Consider the following 24,583-nt stretch of genomic DNA (forward strand, 5'->3'; position numbering starts at 1 on the left):
CAATGTCAACTTACCACCTTTTCACCTTTTGGTGTCCACCTATTGGACTGTCAACCTAGACCCATTGCAATTCACACCCAAAATATATTGATACGTGTGGGAAATTCACAGCTTTGGGAGTCAACCAGAATACCGTTGTGCAGCACTCATGTTGCAATACATGACTTCAAAGATCTAAAAGCAAAGGATTTTTTTTTTTTTTTAGTTTTAGTACCTCCCCTGTGTCTTCCTCCTCCAACTCCTATGTGTGCTCAGATCATCCTATTCAAGACCGGTTGTTCAGTGCAATGTGGGGATCTGCAGCCAGCTGGCAGCATAGAAACTAGAGGTGAGTGTATTTTATTGTACAATTATAAGTAACACAATACAGACTTCACTTAGATGATCTTCCCTGACTAATCAGTGGCACGTGTTTAAAACTTTGTAAATAAAACTTTGCATGAACATTTTCATATAAATCAATCAGGAGCATTAATAATTAATTAATAGTAATTCATAATTAAATAATTAATTAGTATTAATCTATTAACACTGGAAAATTAATCTCGACTAAGGATAATATTTTTAATTTAGAAGTTACAGTCATTACATCTGCTCCTCTATGCAAATTATTTTAAAACATGTTAACAGTATATTACCAATGTATCACTGATTGGCAGTAGTAGAACTACTGTAGAACATTAATCTCATTATCCTATATGTACAGTGGCTGACTGCAAACATAATGTAAAGCAAACTGTTGGGAAGACATTATAATGAATATATAAAGTTTCATCACAAAGCCTGAATTCAAATTTAATTTGATTTTTGGGGACGTTCCCCAGTCCTGCCCGGAGTCCGCAGTGTACCGTGACGCGGGGGCAGTTGGGAGACCCCACTGTCACCCTCTGAGTAGCAGGGAATTGACACTGTCCACATGCGCACAGCGTCTATTCCCGCAGCCAGAGGGGCTGGGGTCATGGCTAGAAGCTCAGAGAGCCTCATCAGCAAAATGGGGGCGTGGCCTCACAATTTGTATGTCACACCCCTTTCCAATAGGTGCACGCAGATGTCCCGCTGCGGCGGCTCAGAAAGTTGAGAGGTATGGAATAATGTAGGTTGTATTGTCCGTATATAGTGTAGTACTGGGTTTATGACTACAGGCAACATTGGCAGTAGCTGGTATATTGCACATTGTCTGTTTCTTCTATTTTTGCATTTCCTTAACACTTTGCATAATGTATAATATATTAACATTCTTAAGCTATTCTGAGTCAATTAATATTTCAAGTTTTATTTACCAGAATTAAACATGTAAATGAATATAAAATGAAATAATAATATAATCTAATTTTATTAATGTTCATCCGTACTTACGGGCAGATCTGATAATCAAAGCTGCCTGAGTGATATAGAGATATTAGATTAGTGTTTCCCAATCTCAAGACACACTAGCAGTCCAGGTTTTCAGGATATACATGCTTAAGCACAGATGTTAAATTAAAAGGACTGAGGTACTAATTCATTCACCTTTGTCCAGTATATAATATGTTGGCCTATATTTATATACTATTTGCTTGAAATGCCTGTTGGGTAGCCCATTGTTACCAATTCATAATGCATAGAGTACATTCTGACACACACATCTCCTCATACACAATACAGACAGTTCCAGTGTCTCTCTCATGACTTATTTATGACAGTTTTTGGAAGTTATTTTACTGTCTGATTCAGACAAGGGGCGTAACTAGAACCTTGTGGGCCCCATAGCAAAACCTTCATATCCCCCACCAACACCACCATTATCACTACAATAGGCTGTAACCTGCAAGGGCATAGGAGAGGGTGGTGGCACAGGAGGGAGCAGGGTGGTAGAAGGTCACCTGTAGGGGTGAGAGCAGGAGTCCACATGCATAGGAGGGAGCAGGGGATAGGCTGTAACCTGCAGGGGCATGGGAGGGGGTGGTGGCACAGGAAGGAGCAGAATGGTAGAAAGTCACCTGTAGGGGTGAGAGCAGGAGTCCACATGCATAGGAGGGAGCAGGGGATAGGCTGTAACCTGCAGGGGCATAGGAGGGGGTGGTGGCACAGGAGGGAGCAGGGTGGTAGAAGGTCACGTGTAGGGGTGAGAGCAGGAGTCCGCAGGCATAGGAGGGAGCCGGGGATAGGCTGTAACCTGCAGGGGCATGGGAGGGGGTGGTGGCACAGGAGGGAGCAGGGTGGTAGAAGGTCACCTGTAGGGGTGAGAGCAGGAGTCCGCAGGCATAGGAGGGAGCAGGGGATAGGCTGTAACCTGCAGGGGCATGGGAGGGGGTAGTGGCACAGGTGGAGCAGGGTGGTAGAAGGTCACCTGTAGGGGTGAGGGCAGGGATCCGCAGGCATAGGAGGGAGCAGGGGATAGGCTGTAACTTGCAGGGGCATGGGAGGGGGTGGTGGCACAAGAGGTAGCAGGGTGGTAGAAGGTCACCTGTAGGGGTGAGGGCAGGGGTCTGCAGGCATAGGAGGGAGCAGGGGATAGGTTGTAACCTGCAGGGGCATGGGAGGGGGTGGTGGCACAGGAGGGAGCAGGGTGGTAGAAGGTCACGTGTAGGGTCGAGAGCAGGAGTCCGCAGGCATAGGAGGGAGCCAGGGATAGGCTGTAACCTGCAGGGGCATGGGAGGAGGTGGTGGCACAGGAGGGAGCAGGGCGGTAGAAGGGCACCTGTAGGGGTGAGAGCAGGAGTCCACAGGCATAGGAGGGAGCAGGGGATAGGCTGTAACCTGCAGGAGCATGGGAGGGGGTAGTGGCACAGGAGGAGCAGGGTGGTAGAAGGTCACCCGTAGGGGTGAGGGCAGGGGTCCGCAGGCATAGGAGGGAGCAGGGGATAGGCTGTAACTTGCATGGGAGGGGGTGGGTGCACAGGAGGGAGCAGGGTGGTGGAAGGTCACGTGTAGGGGTGGGGGCAGGTGTCCGCAGGCATAGGAGGGAGCAGGGGATAGGCTGTAACCTGCAGGGGCATGGGAGGGGGTGGTGGCACAGGAGGGAGCAGGGTGTAAGAATGTCACCTGTAGGGGTGGGGGGCAGATGTCTGCAAGCACCAGGGCCGGATTATGGTCTGTGGGGGCACTGGACAAAGGAGGTCTGTGCGCCCCCCCCCCCCGAGTTGGAGGCATTTCCAACCCCCCCCCCCCCCCCCGACTGAGGCATCCTCTCCCCCACCCCGCCATGGAGGCAATCCCTCCCACCCCTCTGAGGCATCCTCCCTCCCTAACTGAGGCATCATTCCCCCCCTACCTCGGCAGCGCAGGGAAGGGATCCGGGCAGCAGGGTCAGGTCAGTAGCGCTGGTGGGCAGGGGGTCCCTGCGGTGTATGTGAAGTCAGCGGTGGGGTCCCTCTGGCGGATGGGAACTAGTAGTTCCCATCTGCCGCAGGGACCTCGCCACTGATCTCACATACGCTGCAGGGACCCTCTGCCCGCTGGTGGGTGGCATGCAGCGGGGTCTGGCAGCGCAGGGTCGGATAGCGCTGGCAGGCATTGGGTCCCTGCGGTGTATGTGAAGTCAGCGGTGGGGTCCCTGCGGCGGATGGGAACTAGTAGTTCTCATCCACCGCATGGACCCCGCCGCTGATCTTCACATACGCTGCAGGAACCCCTGCCTGCCAGCGCTACCGACCTGACCTGGCACTGCCAGACCCCACTTCATGCCATCCAACTAAGTAGTGGGGTGGTGGGTGTGAGGACCCCAAATGTGTGGGGCCACCGGGGCGACCGCCACTGGCAGGCACAGGACAGAGCAGGTGGCAGGCTGTCACTTACAGTGGCAGGACAGTGGGGGAAGGGGGGCACATAGGCTGTCACCTGCAGGGGCGAGGGAGGGTCGCAGGCTGACACTTGACTGGGGGCAGGGGGCACTGGCAAGGTTACCTGTTTGTGGTCACTGCTCTAGTGTGTGCAGCCAGCGGCCATCCGGGCCCATGCTACGCTACTTGGTAAAAGGTGCTGGGGAGGAGCGCTGACTCACCCTCCCTCATTGCACAGCAGAAGATCTCAAGCCGCACTGCAAGCTGAAGGAGCTGCCGGGCGCCGCTAGCCACATAATCTCAGCGAGCGCCCGGCAGTTGTGAAAGTGTGGTGCTCTATGCAGTCTGCCTTCCCTTTTGTGCCGCATCCTGGCCTCCATCCCTCCCTCCCTCCCACCCAGGAACTAAAATGACTGCAGCGGCATCACTGTGCCTAATTTTTTTTTTTTTTAAACGGAAAGAGGGTACATGGGATTTTCTGCTGGGACCCCAGGCCCCCACAACTCAAATGGCCCCATAGCAGTTGCACCCCCCTGCACCCTCCATTGTTACGCCACTGGTCTCGTCTATAGCACCCTGTCTCCCTGAGGCGGAGACGGACAGGGGTTCCGTCGCCCCGCCGACGGAGATTGAGACGCGCGTCTCAGTCTGATGGATGGCGAGGCTGCTGGCGGATCACCAGCGGGGACGTTCTGGCGATCCGCCAGCCAGGATGAAGCCTGCCCCATCTGTATGACTATTCTTACATATACCACAAATAGAAACCATAGGGGGGTTATTCTGATTCACTCGGCACAATCACTCTCTAATGGACAAAACCATGTGCACTGCAGGTGGGGGCTGATGTAACATGTGCAGAGAGATTTAGATTTGGGTGTGGGGTAGGCTTGCCACCTCAGTCATCATCGATTCCTGGAGATCCCTTCCCCCAACCTCATGCGCGCGGCGAAGGTGCGCACGCTCCATGAAAGGTGGGCGTGGCCTCGCCCGAAAAGTGGGTGTGGTCTTTGTAATACATAGTGCCTGCCTATTGTATTTGGTATTATGTATGGTGAAGAAAATAAGAACAAAATAAAATATAAATAAAATGTTATACACTCTGGTGGCCACAAACAAGTCATTACATACCTCTTTGAGGCGAGCTCAGAGACTTGACAAATGTGCGATGTGCAGTGCACCAGGCCAGCAGACAGCAGGGGAGGAGATGATGAGCCTGAGCCTCTCTCATCTGCAGTACTAATGGGGTCTAGATGCAGCAGCAGCTGGCTCCTGCCGGCGTTCTCCTACTCTCCACAATGTCTCCTGCAGAGCTTGCCTCTGGCACTCCCCATCCCGCGCTGCCTGTCACGGTGGCAGATGGTACAGCACGCCCGGGTAGCCTCAGCGCTACTCTGAAGACTTCCGGCGCCTTTTCTTGTGCGCTGCCCGATGATCCGGAATCCGGGAGACTGGAAAAGCCTCCCGGAGGGTTGCCACTAAATCCGGGAGAGGTGACAACCCTAGTGGGGGGTGTACTTCAAACTATCTATATTGCAGTGTAAAAATAAAGCAGCCAGTATTTACCCTGCACAGAAACAATAAAACACCCAAATCTAACTCTCTCTGCACAGGTTACATCAGCCCCACCTGCAGTGCACATGGTTTTGTCCATTAGATAGTGATTGTGCCTTTCCGAGTGAATCAGAATAACCCCCATAGTGTAAATACTCTGTAAACATCCCCCGCTGTGACTCCAAAAATGATACAGAACTGCATTGCTAAACTAATACAAGTCAACATAGTCATGAGGAAACATCCAAACAACATTGTCGCAAGTTCTTAAATTGCAAATTGACACACAACCCACAAAAACATTCTTCCCTTCCACATCCTCTTTCCTGTCGCTCTCCACTGTTGTCTCCTGATTGGCTTTCATATTTGGTGAGGCAATGTTTATTTTTTAGCAACACCTTCACCCAGTGGCCAGAGAAGGAAATGTAGGTTGGGTACAAATGCAATAAATACATCATGAGCACTTTAAAAGTTTTGGTACTTGTTTCCTAGCACGGCCACACCGATCATGATCGTGGGCATCGTTAGTAAAAATCGGGGGGCATCGCGGGCATCGCATGCACTAAAAAATCGGGTGCGATGGTACCGACGCGATGCCCGCGATTTCCCATAGGGAACAATGTTAAATGCCTCAATTTACCCAAATCATCATAGGGAACAATGGTAAATGGTCCAGAACCCCCCAAAAATACCCCTGAACAGTGAAATGGCCCCCCAAAATTAGTTTACGCCACCCCACGATCAACGTGAACCCGAAGCGTGGCGAGCGCAGCGAGCCCGCGAGGGGCGACGGTACGCGTCCTCCGACCTTTTCATACCCCCACTATCCACGTCGGCGTGGAGTTGAGAATAGAATAGTGTGGCAAGCGCAGCGAGCCACCGAGCCCGAAGCGTGGCGAGCGCAGCGAGCCCCGCGAGGGGACGCGTATACCTGTGAAGCCCGCGAAGGGACGCGTTTACCTGTGAAGGTATCCGCGTCCACTCGCCACGCTTCTGGCTCGGTGGCTCGCTGCGCTCGCCACACTATTCTATTCTCAACTCCACGCCGACGTGGATAGTGGGGGTATGAAAAGGTCGGAGGATGCGTACCGCCGCCCCTTGCGGGCTCGCTGCGCTCGCCACGCTTCGGGTTCACGTTGATCATGGGGTGGCGTAAAATAATTTTGGGGGGCCATTTGACTGTTCAGGGGTGTTTTGGGGGGTTTCTGGCCCATTTACCATTGTTCCCTATGATGATTTGGGTAAATTGAGGCATTTAACATTGTTCCCTATGGGAAATCGGGGGCATCCTGTCTGGACCATTTAAGCCTTTTTTAGCCGCCTGCGATGCGACCGACGCGATTTTGACTTTTTTCAATGCATTTCAATGGGAAATCGGGGGCATCGCGTCGGTCGCGTCGCAGACCACTAAAAATTACACCCGATGCCCGCGATTGTGGCCGTGCTAGGAAACAAGTACCAAAGTTTTTACTCATTTAATATAGGGTATTGGTCATAGGGCTGACAGCATTATGGTCGACATGCATTAGGTCTACAGGGCTTAGGTCGCCACCTGGAATATTTCATCATGGCACATGCAATAGGTTGGCAAAGAGAAGGTCGACAATCAAAAAGTCGACATGATATTTCCACTTTTTTGTCCTGAATGTCGACTTAGTCGTCGTCTAAGTGTGTGTCCCCTCGCATGGCGTGCTGCACTCGCCATGCTTCGGGCACAATGCCTCGTTGCACTCGGCACACTATTTTTTTATCCCACGACGCCGTAGTGGATGGTACGGCATTAATACTTTCTGTCGGCACATGTCGGCTCAAAAAAAGACAAAAAACTCATGTCACTCTTTTGACTGTTGATCTTCCCATTGTCGACCTAATTCTTTTGTTGAGCTTCCAACTCTGCAGACCTTAGCCATGTTGACCTATTTCAGGTGTCGACCTTCAGTTGTCAACCTAATGCATGTTGATCTTAATGAGATCAACCTAATGACTGTATCCCTTAATATGTTTGTGCTGTATATAAGTACATTGGATATGGTCACTAGGTCGACAAGCATTAGGTTGACATGAATGAAGGTCAACTTGGGTTAGGTCGACATGGTCATTATATGTTGACACAAGCATTAGGTTGAAAGCCAAAATGTCGACATGGGGTTTTTCACCTGTTTTTGAGCCGACATGTACCGATAGGCGGTATTTCATGCCCTACCCCCCCCCCCCCACACACACACACCTCTCATCTCTGTCACCCTAACCCACATCTCTTTGTCTCTCCTCTCCATCCCCTGTCTCTAATCTCTGTCCATCTTACTCCCCCATCTCACTGTCTCTCATCTCTGTCCATCTTACTCCCCCATCTCACTGTCTCTCATCTCTGTCCATCTTACTCCCCCATCTCTCTCATCTCTGTCCATCTTATGCCCCCATCTCCCTGTCTCTCATCTCTGTCCATCTTACTCCCCCATCTCACTGTCTCTCATCTCTGTCCATCTTACTCCCCATCTCTCTGTCTCTCATCTCTGTCCATCTTACTCCCCCATCTCACTGTCTCTCATCTCTGTCCATCTTACTCCCCCATCTCTCTGTCTCTCATCTCTGTCCATCTTATGCCCCCATCTCACTGTCTCTCATCTCTGTCCATCTTACTCCCCCATCTCACTGTCTCTCATCTCTGTCCATCTTACTCCCCCATCTCTCTGTCTCTCATCTCTGTCCATCTTATGCCCCCATCTCACTGTCTCTCATCTCTGTCCATCTTACTCCCCCATCTCACTGTCTCTCATCTCTGTCCATCTAACTCCCTCATCTCACTGTCTCTCATCTCTGTCCATCTTACTCCCCATCTCTCTGTCTCTCATCTCTGTCCATCTTACTCCCCCATCTCACTGTCTCTCATCTCTGTCCATCTTACTCCCCCATCTCACTGTCTCTCATCTCTGTCACTCTTACTCCCCCATCTCACTGTCTCTCATCTGTGTCCATCTTACTCCCCCATCTCACTGTCTCTCATCTCTGTCCATCTTACTCCCCATCTCGCTGTCTCTCATCTCTGTCCATCTTACTCCCCCATCTCACTGTCTCTCATCTCTGTCCATCTTACTCCCCCATCTCACTGTCTCTCATCTCTGTCCATCTTACTCCCCATCTCACTGTCTCTCATCTCTGTCTATCTTACTCTCCCATCTCACTGTCTCTCATCTCTGTCCATCTTACTCCCCATCTCACTGTCTCTCATCTCTGTCCATCTTACTCCCCCATCTCACTGTCTCTCATCGCTGTCCATCTTACTCCCCCATCTTTCTGGCTCTCATCAATACCCTGTCACAGCGCACTTGAAATCGCGGTTTACTTACCGGATCAGACAGCGCTCCTACCATGGGTGTATCTGGTCTTCCTCAGCAGTGTAGAGGTTGCCGTAACCCACAGCACCAGCTCCGCTGCACGATTCTCTTGCTTCCAGGTATAAATTCATGGTTCCCGGGTACAAAATAGGGATGCCCCTGCAACTCTGTTCTAGGATTAAAGGGAAGGGCTGCTGTATGTGGTCACATTTGGCACCAGTTTCAGCACTCATCCTTATAGACTGAACATCGGCAGGAATATAGGCTCTCATAACGTACTCCAGCGTTCCAACCTAGTGCTTTCCTGTGAAAATTCCAGCAAGTCCTGCCATATCCACATGTATTGTTTAAGGTCCCCGCCACTTCTTTATTGTCTTACCAATATCTTGCCACCTTTGTGTTCTGTTTCCAGTTTCTGTCTCCATTCCTGTGTTTTCCACTCATTTTGACAACTCCTTTTCTATACGCTTCATGCATATTAACAGTGCCAAACACCAAAGCATACCAGCATTGGTATGATCCTGATTCCAAGAGAATATTTCTTTTCCAAGAGTACTTGCTTTTTATATGTTTTATAATAAATGTTTTATATTTAAAAAGAAGTCTTGGATGATAATTTTACATTAAGTGGAAAGACTAAACATATTGTACTGTCAAATTATATATGGGCGCCGAATAACACTATTGGGTTGTGTATTGGATTGTGTGGATCCCTCTAGTAGGGGATCTAGTGTTATTGGCGACCGCCCTTTATCTAGCGCAAATTACTAGTGATATTGTTTTGATATATATATATATATATATATGATAACAAAACGGCACTCACTCATAGGATGTTAATTACAGTGGTGCAGGGTCCAGAAGGTAATAGTGATTGCACTTACCCAACCTTAGATAACCTCAGGGTTGAGGAAAGCTGGTAGGTTTCCAGTTGAAACGTACATATGTTGAGTCAGCCATGTTGTACCTGCTGTACACCACAATACAAACCACAATACAATCTTTTGCTGTAAAACACAATACAAACTTTTTTCTTCATCTACCCTGTGAGTGCTGGTCTGTTCCTTTCCTTATCTGAGGTTAAGTAAGTGCATATATATATATATATATATATATATATATATATATATATATATATATATATACTGTATACTGTATACTGTATATAGCAATGGATAGTGTGCCTTAGCTGGTACCACCACCACCAGACTTATTATTGAGCAGTGACTACAATTATTACAGTAAATTTTCAAGATTTTTTTATGTGTATCTAATTAAACACTAAAGCAATAAACTGTTTTCAATTCATTTGATGTAGTAGTACAGTCCACAAATGTAGAAATCAACAACCACTGCGTTTCGTCATTATGACTTCCTCAGGGGTAAGATTCCATATGATGTGTAGAATGTTAAAAAAAAGTATATTTTATTTCATTGGATGATCAATGGGTCTCTTTATGATCGAAGTAAGAAGATTGGCCTCATTATACTCCTCTTTACTCCGACCGAATTGACCAACCTACCAGAGTTGTACATCCATCTGTGATTGTTCACCACTTGTATATTTGTGATACCCAAGTGAGGGTTTTTATGCGATTGTACATTTTATTAAATATCAATTGTTAATTTATAATTGGTTTATTTCCTTGAGCGCCCTCTGAAACCCCATTTCTTTCCATATATATATATTAGATAGATAGATAGATAGATAGATAGATAGATAGAACTGCCTTGTTCAATAAAGTATTGCATTAAAGACTATTTCTTTCTGCTTTTTCAAATATATAGCTACAAGGATCAGAGAACTACATTTCCAACTTCTTCAAACGGCTGGATATTGTCCCTATTGACAATCACAGAATGTGAGTACACCCACTTTATATGTACAGCATTAAACATTTTTGACAATATGATCTTTTTTGATGAATCATGTATTAGTAAATTTTCACCCTCACCTATGTCAGGGGTGGCCAAACCTATCCTCAAGATCTACAAACAGTTCATGGGGGAAATTTACTAAGAATACAAACACGAAAAATCGTATTCGTATTCTTAATACAAAAGAATACGAATGAATACGACTGGTGTAGTCGTATTTTCATTCGTATTCCGGAGGATAATTTACTAATCAGTCGTATTTGACTGATTCATATAATCCGATGGCGTATTGATTCGTAATTTTTCAGGTACAAATTTGTATTGGCTTCAGCCTGCATGGATCAGTCAGATCTGTGCAGGCTTCAGTGTAAAAAAAAAGGGAAAAATAAATAAATATAAACAAAAATGGCGTGAGGTCCCCCCCTCAGCCATAACCAGCACCAGACTCAAAGAGCCGGGCTTGGTTTTAAAAAATCAGAAAAACATTCAAATAGGGGTTCCCTGGTTTTTTAAAACCAGCCCCAGGGCCAGGTCTGGTTCCCAAAATACAGGGGACAAAATGAGTACGTGTCCCCCGTATTTTGAAAACCAGCCCCAGGCCCAACCAGCCAGCAGGGTAATGCCACAGCCGGGGGGAGACTTTTTATACAAGTCCCCCCGGCCAAAGCATTCACCCTACTTAACAGTCAGCCTGGGCAGGGGTCTTGGGGAGGTGGGGACCCTCAATAAAGGAGTCCCCCCCCTCCAGAACTTACCTGCCCAGGCCGAAGCCTGGTGCTGTCCCTGGTACCCCTGGGCAGTGGGTACTAGTCTGATTAATGTGTAAAAAAAAGTATTGTGTAATGCTGTGGCACTACAAGTCCCAGCAAGCCTCCCCCGCATGCAGGGACTTGGAGAACCACAAGTCCCAGCATGCGGGGCAATAAAGGGCCCACTGGGGCTAGTAGTGCCCCAGCAGTACAAATAGTTAAATAAAAAAACACAGACACACTTACAATACAAGTTTAATACACACAGAGCCCATTCATTCCAACTCCCCTGTCTTGATAGAAGATCGGTCCCCTTCTCCAGTAGAATCCATAGTGTCAGGGCCGGACTGGGACCAGAAATCAGCCCTGGCATTTTTCAGCACACAGGCCCACCTGAAGTAGGTGGGACCCTTGCGCGGCAAAGCCGCGTGGCAAAAAAGGGGGCATGGCCTCATGGAGAGGAGGCGTGGCATCACAAAAAGGAGGCATTACACATTATGGAACACACCATAATGCCCATTACACATAATTGAACACACCGTAATGCCCATTACACATTATGGAACACACTGTAATGCTCATTACACATTATGGAACACACCGTAATGCCCATTACACATAATGGAACACACTGTAATGCCCATTACACATTATGGAACACACCATTATGCCCATTACATATTATGGAACACACCATTATGCCCATTACACATTATGGAACACACCATTATGCCCATTACACATTCCTTGTGGGCATTAGTTGTTAGGATATACTGGCAGACATAGGAACACTGCACAGGTGCTGTATGGGCAGCAGAGAACCTCCAGATCAGCCAGGAGAAATACTCAGAGTACATAACATAAGCACAGTACTAAGAAAATACTACAAACATGTAGCCCACAGGCCAGAGCAAAAACACAGCAGCCGGACTGATACAGGGCCCTCTCTCATATAGTACATACCTCCTCCATACCAACACGCCAGTGAGTGTGTGCCAGTTCGCCGTCCGGACATCATTCTACCTCATACACAGAAAGGCGAATACACTTGCGCTGTCTGAATTATCATTATACCTCACCTCTCCCTCCCTTCTGCCCGCCGCCTGAGATCAGGCCCCTGAATTTTCTGCTCTGCCATCTTTAATACTGTGAACGGAGCACGATGCGAGTGTGCAGCCGGGACATCCGTATCTGCGCCGGCTACACCGCGGGATGTGGGGAACTGCATCGGGCTCAGCAATGGCCGCATCATGACGCCATGACGCTGCAGCATCATGGCGTCTATATGTAAATGACGCGAGGGGGGCTCAGCGATAATGCAGAAAGTTCTGAAGCTCTCAGAACTTTCTGCACAAATTCGGCCCACAAGGCCATCGGCCCTTCTGGCATTTGCCAGAAGTGCCAGATGACCAATCCGGCCCTGGTACCTGTAGAAGCAAATTATACTCACCACACTGATCTTCAGGGCTTCTCCGGACCCTTCGCAATGCTGTCCGATATCTGGGGGCGGGTTTGTTTACATCTGGAGCTCCGCCCCTAGACTGGGACTTAGCATTGCCCGCCAGCCAATCATGGTCCGGGGAAAACCCCCATGCCGGACCATGATTGGCCATGAAAATGCTGTGCATTCCTACAAGAATGCAGGTGAAGCAATGCCTGCTCGGGGTGGGAAGCTGACATCACAGTGCCTGCTCCCTTTTCGGCCATCTCCGGCTGAAATAAAAGTCGCTTTTTACCAACTTTTTTTTTCCGAAGGGGAGAAAAATCCTTCGATGGTTGGCGACCATTGAATGATTTCTCTTCCCTTTGTCCGCACGCGAGGGGAGGTGATCTCGTACTACCCCCCTCGCATGTTACAGAGATGATGCATTCGGCTGAAAGTAGAACTGTTGTGTAACTTTTATTTAGAAAAATTATCATTTTAAAGTGTTTACTGACATAAAATGTAATCTCAGACTTTGCTGAATTATCTCTGCAGAATTGATTCTTCCTCCAGCATCGAAAGAATGGACAACACTACAAATGCGTACATGACACCAAATATCACCAAAAGTGTGGAAAACATAATTAATGGTGTCTCTAATGGCACTTTTGAAAGTTACTCATATGAAGATTACATAGATTACGAGGATCCCTCAGTGCCGAAGGACAATGGTGCAAACATCCTTCATGTTTTCTCTATGGTAATCTACTCTGTGGCTTTCCTACTGGGTACAACAGGAAATGGCCTGGTCATCTGGTTCAGTGTCTTTCGAATGAAGAAGACAGTCAACGTCCTGTGGTTCCTCAATCTGGCGATAGCGGATTTGGTCTTCACGTTGTTTCTCCCCTTGAGTGTTGCTTACATTGCCCTTGGTTTTTATTGGCCCTTTGGAAGATATATTTGCAAGTTAAATAGCGCAGTTGCCTTTGTCAATCTATTTGCCAGTGTCTTCTTGCTCACCGTTATCAGTATAGATCGCTGTATTTCTGTAATTTTTCCTGTTTGGTGTCAGAACCATCGAACTCCAAGACTGGCTTCCATTGTTGTGCTTGTTGTATGGATCTTGGCTTTTATTTTCAGTTTACCTTACTTTATATTTAGAGATATTGGTATTAGAGATGGGAAATTGCGTTGCTATAACAACTTTGCAGATAATCCGGACTTGAAAATATCAAGACATAGGGACACAGTGATATATAGATTCATCATAGGCTTTGTTATTCCTTTTTTCATCATTGTCTCATGTTACACAATAATTATGTGGCGTATCCAAAGAAATCGCATTGCCACGTCTACCAGGCCATTCAAAATTATCGTAGCTGTCATCATTTCATTCTTTGTCTGCTGGTTCCCTTATCATGTCTTCTCCTTCCTTGAATGGTCTCAACATTATAGCGATAGCTATAGTTATAGCTATAGTCGAGCTCTCAATGATGCGGTAGTCGTTGGAATACCACTTACCTCCAGCCTGGCATTTATTAACAGCTGTGTTAATCCTGTTCTCTATGTTTTCATTGGTCGAGATTTCAAGGACAGATTCTGGACATCGTTCCAGTCTATATTTGAGAGAGCTTTCACTGAGGATTCCCTGCAGGCAGATGTACCGTCTAAGTCCAAGTCCACCTCTGACTCTCAGATGGTCTGAGATGAAACCTTGGGTGAAATTTAATGAGATGCGAAAACTGTTTTTTGGTGATATTTTCAGCAAAAACAGTCGAAATCGCGCGATTTTCCGAAATCGCATATTTAATGAGATGCAAAAAAGCGTTAAAAACCGAGCATTTTGCCGTGAATTCTGAAGGTGAGATTTTTAGTAACGCCGGAACTTGCATCCAGATGTTTTCCCATTATAAAGTATACAAATCGCATATTTAATGAGATGCGAAAACGGGAAAATGTTACAAAAAATCGCCACACATGAAGACCAGGGTCTGACAGGCGAATTTGCCAGAACTACGCACAGATCATTGAGGTCTGTGCATGGTCCTGTATTAAAAAATATGTAAAAGTTACATTTTTTAATTAAAATGGCATGAGGTTCCCCCCTCCTGAACATAACCAGCCCCGGGCTCATTGAGCCGGACCTGGTTCCAAAAATACGGGGGATAAAAAGCGTAGAGGTCCCCCGTATTTCTGAACCCAGCCCCAGACTCTTGGACTGGTCCTGGTTCCAAAAATACGGGGGACAAAAAATCAGGGGTCCCCCCCGTATTTTCAAACCAGCATCGGGCTCTAACAGCCCGCAGTGTCAGGCCACAGCCAGGTGACACTTTTTACATAAGGTCCCCCGGCCGTACCATGAGCATCGTGGCTGGTCAGCCTTGGATGGGGTACCTGGGGGAGTGGGGATCCCCCCAATAAAGCCCCCCCCTAGGCTTCACCTGTCCAGGGCTGAAGCCCGGGGCTGTCGCCGGCATTGGTGGGCTGTGGACGCCAGCCTGATGAGGTTAAATCATTCATACATAACATTGCTTTATAGAGGTGAACTACAAGTGCCAGCAGACCTGCCCCGCTTGCTGGGACTTGGCAAACCACAAGTCCCAGCAGCAGGGCATTAATGGGCCCACTGGGACTTGTAGTCCACCTGTAAAAAGAATGTTAAAAATAAAACACACACAGAAAAGTACAACTTTATTATACACACACACACCTCACTTTTACACCAACATACTTACCAGTAGCGCACGCAGGGGGGGTTTCTGAGTACTCAGAAACCCCCCAGGAGTCTAAGGACACTAGGCTGAAAGCTGAGGGTCCCCTCTTTCCATGGGTACAAGAATTTTAAAAATCGGCCCTTAGGAACCGGAGATATCTGACTTCAAAATAGTGGTCCCCATCCAAGCCTGTTAATTGCTCTTCCCAGTCAGATATTTCAGGTTCTGTCTGACTTAAAGTTTGTCTGAGGGTATATTCCAAAAGCTGGGACTCCCCTCCTTTGATGGACACTAGTTGCTTGTCTCTACTGTTCCCAGAACCAGAGATATCAGCCTTCTAGCAGCTGGTTACTGCTCCAGCTCCACACAACTGGTATTTAGTTTTATATTCTCGTTGGCAGATTGCTCTGCCTCCTGAACTCTGATCCCATAGTACCCAGTACCATTTGATAGGTGGGATTCTCTAGTTTTTAATTCCATTAAAATCTAAGAAATTTATTTCCGGGAACTGGAGATATCTGCACTCAAGCAAGCTGTCCTCCCACCAGAAAATTATGAATAATAAGCCCACTCCACTATACACCCCTCCTCTGCGTATTAAACATCCTATACCACCCTGGAAGTTATGTATCAGGGCCCCTTCATTCAGCCCAATGACCCCTTCTCTCACCCCATCTCCCACCATCTATGCAGTAAAGGGGTAATTAGTGGAAATTACTGATCCAGGCCCTACATGCTGAGCAGTTGATATAATACCCCCTACCACCCGCGGGACATCTTCCCCCACCCCTACCGCTAGAGGATCGGTAGGGGCCCCAATACATTGATATGCCCAGGGGTCTACACTGCTGATATATATATATATATATATATATATATATATATATATATGTGTGTGTGTGTGGATATGGATATATATATATATAATTATTATTATTTATATACATTTGGTCTATCTATAATACTTTAACTGACCCGGCATATACTGGGTCACCTAAGTGTCCATCTCCGTGCTTTGCTCCGCCCCTCTGGAAACCCCCTTCTGAAAATCCTGCGTTTGCCACTGCTTACCGATCAGGGTCCAGCGCTGCCACCCTCCTCCACAGCCAGCTCACCCCACACTGACAACGGGGTGACCCGGCTTCCTCCGGCGCTGCTAACAGCTTCTATAGTGCTGTCCCAGCGCTACAGAGGCTATTAGCGTGGTTGGCTTGATTTGTCTCCATGGAGACGCTTTCAGCCAATCAGGGCTGAGCTATGTGTCTCCATGGACTCCATGTGTCTCTATGGCCCTTATTCTGATTGATGCGGACTTTACCGCGTTCTTACGGATAGCGTCTTTACGGCGTCTGCGCATGCGTGGAGAACGCTACGCGCATGTGCCACGCCTTGACTCGGTACCAGTTCGGACAAAGCCCGTCCAAAACTGGTCACCGCAATCAGTCGGGAAATAGGGGCGTATTATGGGCGTCATGCGGAATGACACATGGGCGTAGTTTCAAAGTGGGCAAAACGGGGCGGAAACATGGGCGGACACGGGGGAGTACACTTATGTTGGGGGGCGTACATTCGGAAACCACTCCGAATGCACGCGATCAAAAAGGCCAGAAATGTGCGGTGTCCACAAGTGTACTATTGCTTTGCGGACACCACTCGTTCATGCGGTAGGCGAACGTACGCCTAATGACTACAAGCATTAACACCTGAACCCAATAGAATCGACTCCTTTACTCATTACTCACTAATAGGACGCTTGTCAGTGCTTTAATTGAAACCATTGCTGCTTCAATTGCTGTAAGGGTTAATGTGTGCAATGCATGTGTTAGGCATGCTTGTAAGGATATATTGGCATCTAATTGATTCCAATTCCAAATAAGAAGTTTTTTATGAGGATAGGTAATTGAATAAGTGGGTCATGTGATGTATTGCAGAAGATACATAATAGTGGGTTGTTTGGCGTAAATACTCCGCTTACGTGCGGTAGCACCGCTTGGCTCCCGTTCGGATGCGGTATTCCCGAGCATACTCTGTAATACTCTGTAATACCGTGCCGAATCGGAGTGTTTCTCCCGCACACGCATGGTTTGTATGTCGTCCGTAAACACGCCCTGTTCTTAAAGAGTGAGTCCGTCCGAATGCGGAGGACACGTGGGCGTTTCTACGGACGATGGCCGCATGCGGCAAAACACCGTGGCGTGCGGACCGCTCCGTAAGAATGCGGGAATTTCCGCACAGATCAGAATAAGGGCCTATGTGTCTCCACATCTTGACAAATGGATATTTTGAAGAAATATAATTAAAGCTTAGATACAATGCAATTCAATGTGAATTATAAGAACAGTGCTGGGTTAACAAATCAGCATGATGTATTAAGAATGGTCATTCTAGCACCCTGCAACTTTCAAAACCTGTGCAGTTCCGATTTCCTGCCTGGGGTGTCGCTCTCTGCTGTAAAGCTTCTAGCACAGTGTGGTCTGTATAACAGACTGTTCTAGAAGCACCACAACAGAGAGCAACACCCTAGTCATGAAAATGGAGCGTAACAGGTTTTGAAAGGTGCAGGGTGCTAGAATGAACACTAGTTAAAGACCATTGGAAGAAAGTCACTGATGATATTTATATACCTAGAATGTACAAGGATATTTCATTCTGTACATAACTGAAGAGCAAATAATAAATGCTGATATTGTGATATTCCTTTGAAATGTTTTTTAAACTATGGATCTTTCATTATTATGCTGTATATGATTAATCACTGCAGTAATGTAACTTGTATATCTACCAAATAGTGTAAATACAAAATGTTCATTGTTAAATTCTGCAATAAATACAAAAAAACATTAATATAAAGAAATATAATATTTATACATTTGTGTACTGTGTAAAGCCCCATACATACTCAATGAGATCGTAAAAGCATTGTCATCGTCCCTTTCCCGCCTTCTGTATGTACTGACAAGGGAGGTCCTCATTAATGATGGCCATCACCACCTCCTACCTGCCGTCGCTTCCTTGACAGGATCATCTCTGTCCCCCTCACTGACCATCTCCCTGTCTCCTATCACTGCCTCTCCATCCATGTGTCTCTAATCTCTGTCCTCCTCAATGACCATCCCCGTCTCCTATCTCTACCTTTCCATCCATCTGCCTCTTATCTCTGTCCCCCTCAATGACCATCTCCCAATCTCCTGTCTCTGCCTCTCCATCCATCTGTCTCATCTCTGTCCTCCTCACTGACCATCTTCCTGTCTCCTGTCTCTGCCTCTCCATCCATCTGTCTCATCTCTGTCCCCCTCACTGACCATCTTCCTGTCTCTGCCTCTCCATCCATCTGTCTCATCTCTGTCCCCTCACTGACCATCTCCCTTTCTCCTGTCTCTGCCTCTCCATCCATCTGTCTCATCTCTGTCCCCTCACTGACCATCTCCCTGTCTTCTATCTCTGCCTTTCCATCCATTTGTCTCATATCTGGCTGTCTCACTGACTATCTCCCGGGCTCTCCATCTACAGCAGTGGTGGGGAACCTCAGGCCCGGGGGTGGCCCTCCTACCCACCCGGCGGCTTTGCCGGGAGTCAAGTACAGGGGACTTCTTGCGAGAGGTCGGTAGTTCTTGCGAGATTCCTCTTAATCAACAGCAACTCGAGACTGTCAGTCCTATACAGCAGCAGCCGCCGGAGCGTGGGACGGCTGCAGCAGGACAATTTGTAAGAGCAGTTTTTACATATGGCCCCCGAAGGATTTTTCCACCATACAATTGGCCCTTGGCACAAAAAAAAGGTTCCCTGCCCCTGATCTACAGTATCTGTCTCTCATCTCTACCTCTGACCCCCATGTCCCCCACATCTTCTGCTCCACCTCCCTGTACCTTGTGTTTGTTCACCTAATATTCAGTCGGTCCAGCCCCAGGACGGGGTTCACATGGTTCAGCCCCAGGAGGGGGTTCAGTCTGCTCCACATGGGAAAGGGGTAAGATCTGTCCAGCCTCAGGTAGGGGTTTTATCAGTCCAGTCCCAAAGGGGGGCTCAAATCATGCTGTCCCAGATGGAGACTCCCAATCTATTGTTCCAGATCAAGATCCTGGCCCAATTGTTTTTGACGGAGATCTAGAACAATACATTAATCTGATGCATCAGTGTCTTGAATTAGGTCCACTAATTCCAGAGCAGCAAATTATATTCTTGCTCATGGCGTTTAAAGGAGAGGCTTTGCAATGGGCAAAAGCACTCATTCGCTCTTGTGATCCTATTCTTCAAAACTTGGGAGCCTTCAATAATGCAGTTCTTAAGAGATTTGGTGATTCTGGGGTAGACCCTCTCGAGCCCTTTACAGCCCCTGTTTCAGTAGTTAAGGATGTGGTGTCCAACATAAGCCAGGTGTCAGTACCTGGGAATTCTGTGGACCCGGGTCATGACCAGGAACAGGTGTAGCTTGCAGGGTAGCAGGGCGTATATAGGTCCTTCTCATACGGGACCTGGGAGGAGCCTGGAGCTTGTGGACACTGACGTGAAGAATGAGTCTCAGAAGTTAGCCACGAGGAAGGTATTGAAAGAGCAGGAACCAGTTGTGACCAGGCTGGGAGTACACAGGTGACTGTAGCGGGTAGCACCCAGGCAAGGGGTGCGCAGGACACTGTGTTAAGCTGCAGCCAATTGGGAGGTACACTGGTGGCTGTTGTAGATTGTACCCCAACGGAAGGTGCACAGGAGGTTGTTTGCAGGTTGCACCCAGGCAGAATGTACACAGGTAATAGCAGAGGATTGTACCCAAATGGAAGGTGCACAGGAGGTTGCTTGTAGATTGCACCCAGATTGAAGGTACACAGGTGATTGCAGAGGATTGTACCCAAACGGAAGGTGCACAGGAGGTTGTTTGCAGGTTGCACCCAGACTGAAGGTACACAGGTAATAGCAGAGGATTGTACCCAAATGGAAGGTGCACAGGAGGTTGCTTGCAGATTGCACCCAGACCGAAGGTACACAGGTGATTGCAGAGGATTGTACCCAAACGGAAGGTGCACAGGAGGTTGCTTGCAGATTGCACCCAGACTGAAGGTACACAGGTGATTGCAGAGGATTATACCCAAATGGAAGGTGCACAGGAGGTTGCTTGTAGATTGCACCCAGATTGAAGGTACATAGGTGAGTGCAGAGGATTGTACCCAAATGGAAAGTGCACAGGAGGTTGCGTGCAGATTGCACCCAGACTGAAGGTACACAGGTGATAGCAGAGGATTGTACCCAAATGGAAGGTGCACAGAGGATTGCTTGCAGATTGCACCCAGACTGAAGGTACACAGATGAGCAGGGCTGATTGCACTTAGAGCAAGACACTGGACGTGCACAGGTGATCAGGACTGATTGCACTTAGAGCAAGACGCTGGAAGTGCAGAGGTAGTCAGGAGAGCACAGGACGCTGGTGTTTCAAAAGGATTGACAAGCGAAGCACTGGCGCCAGCTTGTTTCAAACATGAGTCCTTAATCCCCCTTGAGAGTCTCTGATAGGCTGCTGACTTCAGCCCGGATTGTCATTGGAGGGCTTCAACAAAATGGCGCCTGTTGCGCAGACGCTGCAACAGAGGTAGTATGCCTTGTGTCAGTGAAGTCCCCACAGGCGGCTGGAAGCACTGCAGCTGTCGCTCCGCCTCTACCCGCTCCCAGGGCGAGGAGACAGAGCCAGGAACCAGACCAGGGCACTCAGGCGACCAGTCAGAGCGGGCACCATCACCCACGCACAATGGCGACTGCCCAAGTCCTCCTGGCGCTCTGCTCAGACGCCAGAGACCACGCACCTGGACCAGATCCCGCCGTACTACCCGGACTGGTAAGTGACACATGCGGACTGTGTCACCAGGGACACATAAACCTGGCTTCTGAGAACTCACAGTCCCAATCTGTTCATTGTTCTTTTGCTCCATCAATTTGTTCCGGTACTTGTGTATTATCACGGCGCCTGCGAAATCGGCCGCAAATCGCATGCCAAAATTGGATGCGATTTAGTGGCCTGTCTTCGGACGATTTTCAGCCGTTTTTCTGCAATTTTCTGCCGATTTGCATGCTATTCCATCTGTGCACACCCCCACTATCCAAGTTAGCCTGAAGCGTGGCGACTACAGTGAGCCCCGCAGTATGCGTCATCCCGACCTGTTCATACCCCCACTATCCACGTCGACGTGGAGTTGATTTTATAAAGCGCAGCGAGCGTAGCGAACCACCCAGCCCAAAGTGTGGCGAGTGGACGTGGAAAACGATCCTGAAGCACGGCGAGAGCAGCGAGCCCTGCGAGGGGACATGGATTACTTGATGTGTATTCTGCGTCCAGTTGCGGGGATCGCTGCGCTTCGGGCTCGGTGGCTCGCTGCACTCGCCACGCTTTATACAGTCAACTCCATGCCGACTTGGATAGTGGGTGTATGAACAGGTCGGGTAGACGCGTACCGCGTCCACGCGCCACGCTTCGGACTGACTTGGACAGTGGGGGTGTGCGAGTAGGAATAGCATGCAAATCGCCAGGAAAGCATGGAAAATCGGCCAAAAATCGGCCGCAAAATCGCACCGCGGATCAAATCGTCTGCAAATCGGGCATATTGGGTGCCGTGATAATACACAAGTACTTTAAGCTGGGTACACATATATACAATCGTAGGGCCGTTCTTCCATTCTGGGACGAACGGCCGTTCGATTGTATAGGTGTGTATGCTGTCCCGACTCCCTCTGTACGATCGTTAATCGGCCAAAAACGGTCTTGTCCGTCCATACTCGGTCGGTCGAAGGTTCAGTGCTGTTTAATATTCATCCGACAGGATGGGCCCATATCGGAACAAAAGTGCAGTGTGCACGCAAGTTCGATCGATATGCTGGCCGTTCTTGTGATTATACAGTACTGCCAAAGCTGGAACACCCATGTGGGCATTCCGTAGCTGCATGATCTCTCCTACAGCACAAGAAGCGTTCACCTCTCCCCATGTATATTTAAAGAAATAATCATAATATACATCTTTATAGCAGGTTGCCGTATCTGTCCCTAGTCACCCTGCCGGCTGCTATAATGACGGGGGAAATCGTCTACAGTCAGCTGGCAGAGTGACTATGGACAGATACGGCAAACTGCTATAAAGACGGGGTACGCGACTACAGTCAGTTTGCCGTATCTGTCCATAGTTGCCCTACCGGCTGACTGTAGACGCTTTCCCCCATCTTTATAGCAGTTTGCCATATCTGTCCATAGTCACCCTGCCGGCTGACTGTAGACACTTTCCCCCATCTTTATAGCAGTTTGCCGTATCTGTCCATAGTCACCCTGACTGTAGACACATACCCCGTCTTTATAGACAGCTGTTCGATGCATAGCCAGTACTGATGTAGAAAATGAATCACTTTTGTTTAGGTTATGTACTCACGCCTCTTTGTTTTGGTATGCCCTTAACCCAGCCCATTATGATAATTTACAACCTTTTTCTTTCAACTGTTTGGACGGGAGTACATCGGATATCGCAAGTAAAAGTGTACATGTGTGTACACGCGTATCGGCTGTTGCTTGTAGGCGGTCTGACGCATCTATGGTCGGTCAAACGGTCTCAAGAAAACAGGGATTGTATAGATGTGTACCCAGCTTTAGTTACAAACCCAGGGAATATGATAAGAATCCTGCCTATGGCTAATTAATTAATTTTTCTCTTTCTCGGATTCCATCTTCAATGAAGAAAGCTTTTAATCTCCCCTCAGATGTCGACTCCAACTCGGAATCTGATTTGGTAGTCAATAAGTATGGTTTGGTAGAAGGTACCATCAGTTCGGAGAATGTGTGGGGTCTTAAACTGCTTAGACCACTAAAATCAAGAAGAATGAAAAATAAGTGCAAACTCTTGCCCTATCTTTTTTGGTTAATATTGTATAGGGGTCTTGTTTGTTGTCTGGTATATTGTCTTGTCTAGTTTTGTCCGTCTTGACAACTCCGGTGGCCTGGAGGCCATCCTCAAGGGGGGGGTAATGTCAGGTATGCTGCTGGTGGTGTTTTTTTTATGAAGCTGTTGCTAAGCAACCTGCACTGGATATCTCATCTGCTGGTTACACTTTATTAGGGATTCTGACCAGCTGCTCCCGGTCAGTGATACTTCCTGTTTAGCTTCCAGTGAGTGTTCAGCATTAGCTGCACACTGTTCAGCTCCTTGTTACACTTTCCTGCTTGAGCTGCTAGTGAATGTCAGCATTAAGCTGCACACCGTGCAGTTCCCTTGTACACTTCCCAGTTTGAGCTCCAAGCCGTGTGTCTGTGGCCCAGCCTCCTGTCTCCAGCATCCCTCAGCCTGCAGTCACTTTCTGAGTCCCCAATCTGGGGTTTCTACACCTGCAGTTGAAATCCACTACAGCAAGCTGCATCTCCTGTCACTTACTCTGGGTATTATGAGTCCTGCGGGCCTTCGGCACATTGCAGCCAGGTGCTCTGTTTATATACTGTTGTTTTATGTTTATTTTACTCTGGGTTATTTATTATATGTTTGCTCACATATTAGCAGCAAGGCCGCCTTTGGATCCTATTTGTTTCGAGATCGCTAATGTTCTATTTGCGGCTCCCCGCATCACGGCCGCCATGACACTCCTCCCCGGCGCCAGCAATGTACGGTATTAGCATAGTGGCACTGGGGGAGCAGGGAAACCATACGATGCTCCCCCAGCGGTGACTACGCTGAATGGCGGCCATTGCTGCACTACCGCCTGGATGTAACTGCCCCTACTGGCCGCTGCTGAATCCCTGCCACCCGCCCCGCCGCCTGTCCTTCACCCAGTCCACTGTAAGTTAACCCCCATGTCCACCCGGCCGCCCCCAGCCACCGCTGAATCCCCGCCGCCTGATATTAGCCGGCCGCCCAGCAATGGCTTCGCCGACAACGAAACTACATTGTCAGCATAGCGTAGCCGGGCACTCGGCTTATACATAAGTACCAATTTGAAAAACCCCATGTCGACCTAATGCCCCTGTAGACCTAACCCATGTTGACCTAGACTCCTGTCGACCTTTCTACATGTGGACCTAAACTCATGTCGTCCTAAATCCATGTCGACCGAATGGTGTCGACCAACATTGTGGTGACCTAATGATCCATACCCTTCAGATGATGTACAGGACTCATGTTGCAATACATCACTTCAGAGATCTAAAAATTTTAGTGCCGTC

The 24,583-nt window shown here is 48.1% G+C and overlaps 1 protein-coding gene across 1 annotated transcript; it reads left to right on the plus strand.

Moving 5' to 3' along the window:
* Positions 1-266: 266 nt before the first annotated feature.
* Positions 267-18,251, plus strand: LOC146042390 (chemerin-like receptor 1). The gene is made up of 3 exons (XM_083162365.1): positions 267-328; positions 10,436-10,509; positions 13,253-18,251. The coding sequence occupies exon 3, from the start codon at positions 13,281-13,283 to the stop codon at positions 14,400-14,402; it is 1,122 nt and encodes a 373-aa protein (XP_083018491.1). The 5' UTR covers positions 267-328; positions 10,436-10,509; positions 13,253-13,280; the 3' UTR covers positions 14,403-18,251.
* The last annotated feature ends 6,332 nt before the right edge of the window (positions 18,252-24,583 follow it).

Source organism: Crinia signifera, chromosome 19 (genome assembly GCF_055691185.1).
Source record: "Crinia signifera chromosome 19, ASM5569118v1, whole genome shotgun sequence".
NCBI lineage: Eukaryota > Metazoa > Chordata > Amphibia > Anura > Myobatrachidae > Crinia > Crinia signifera.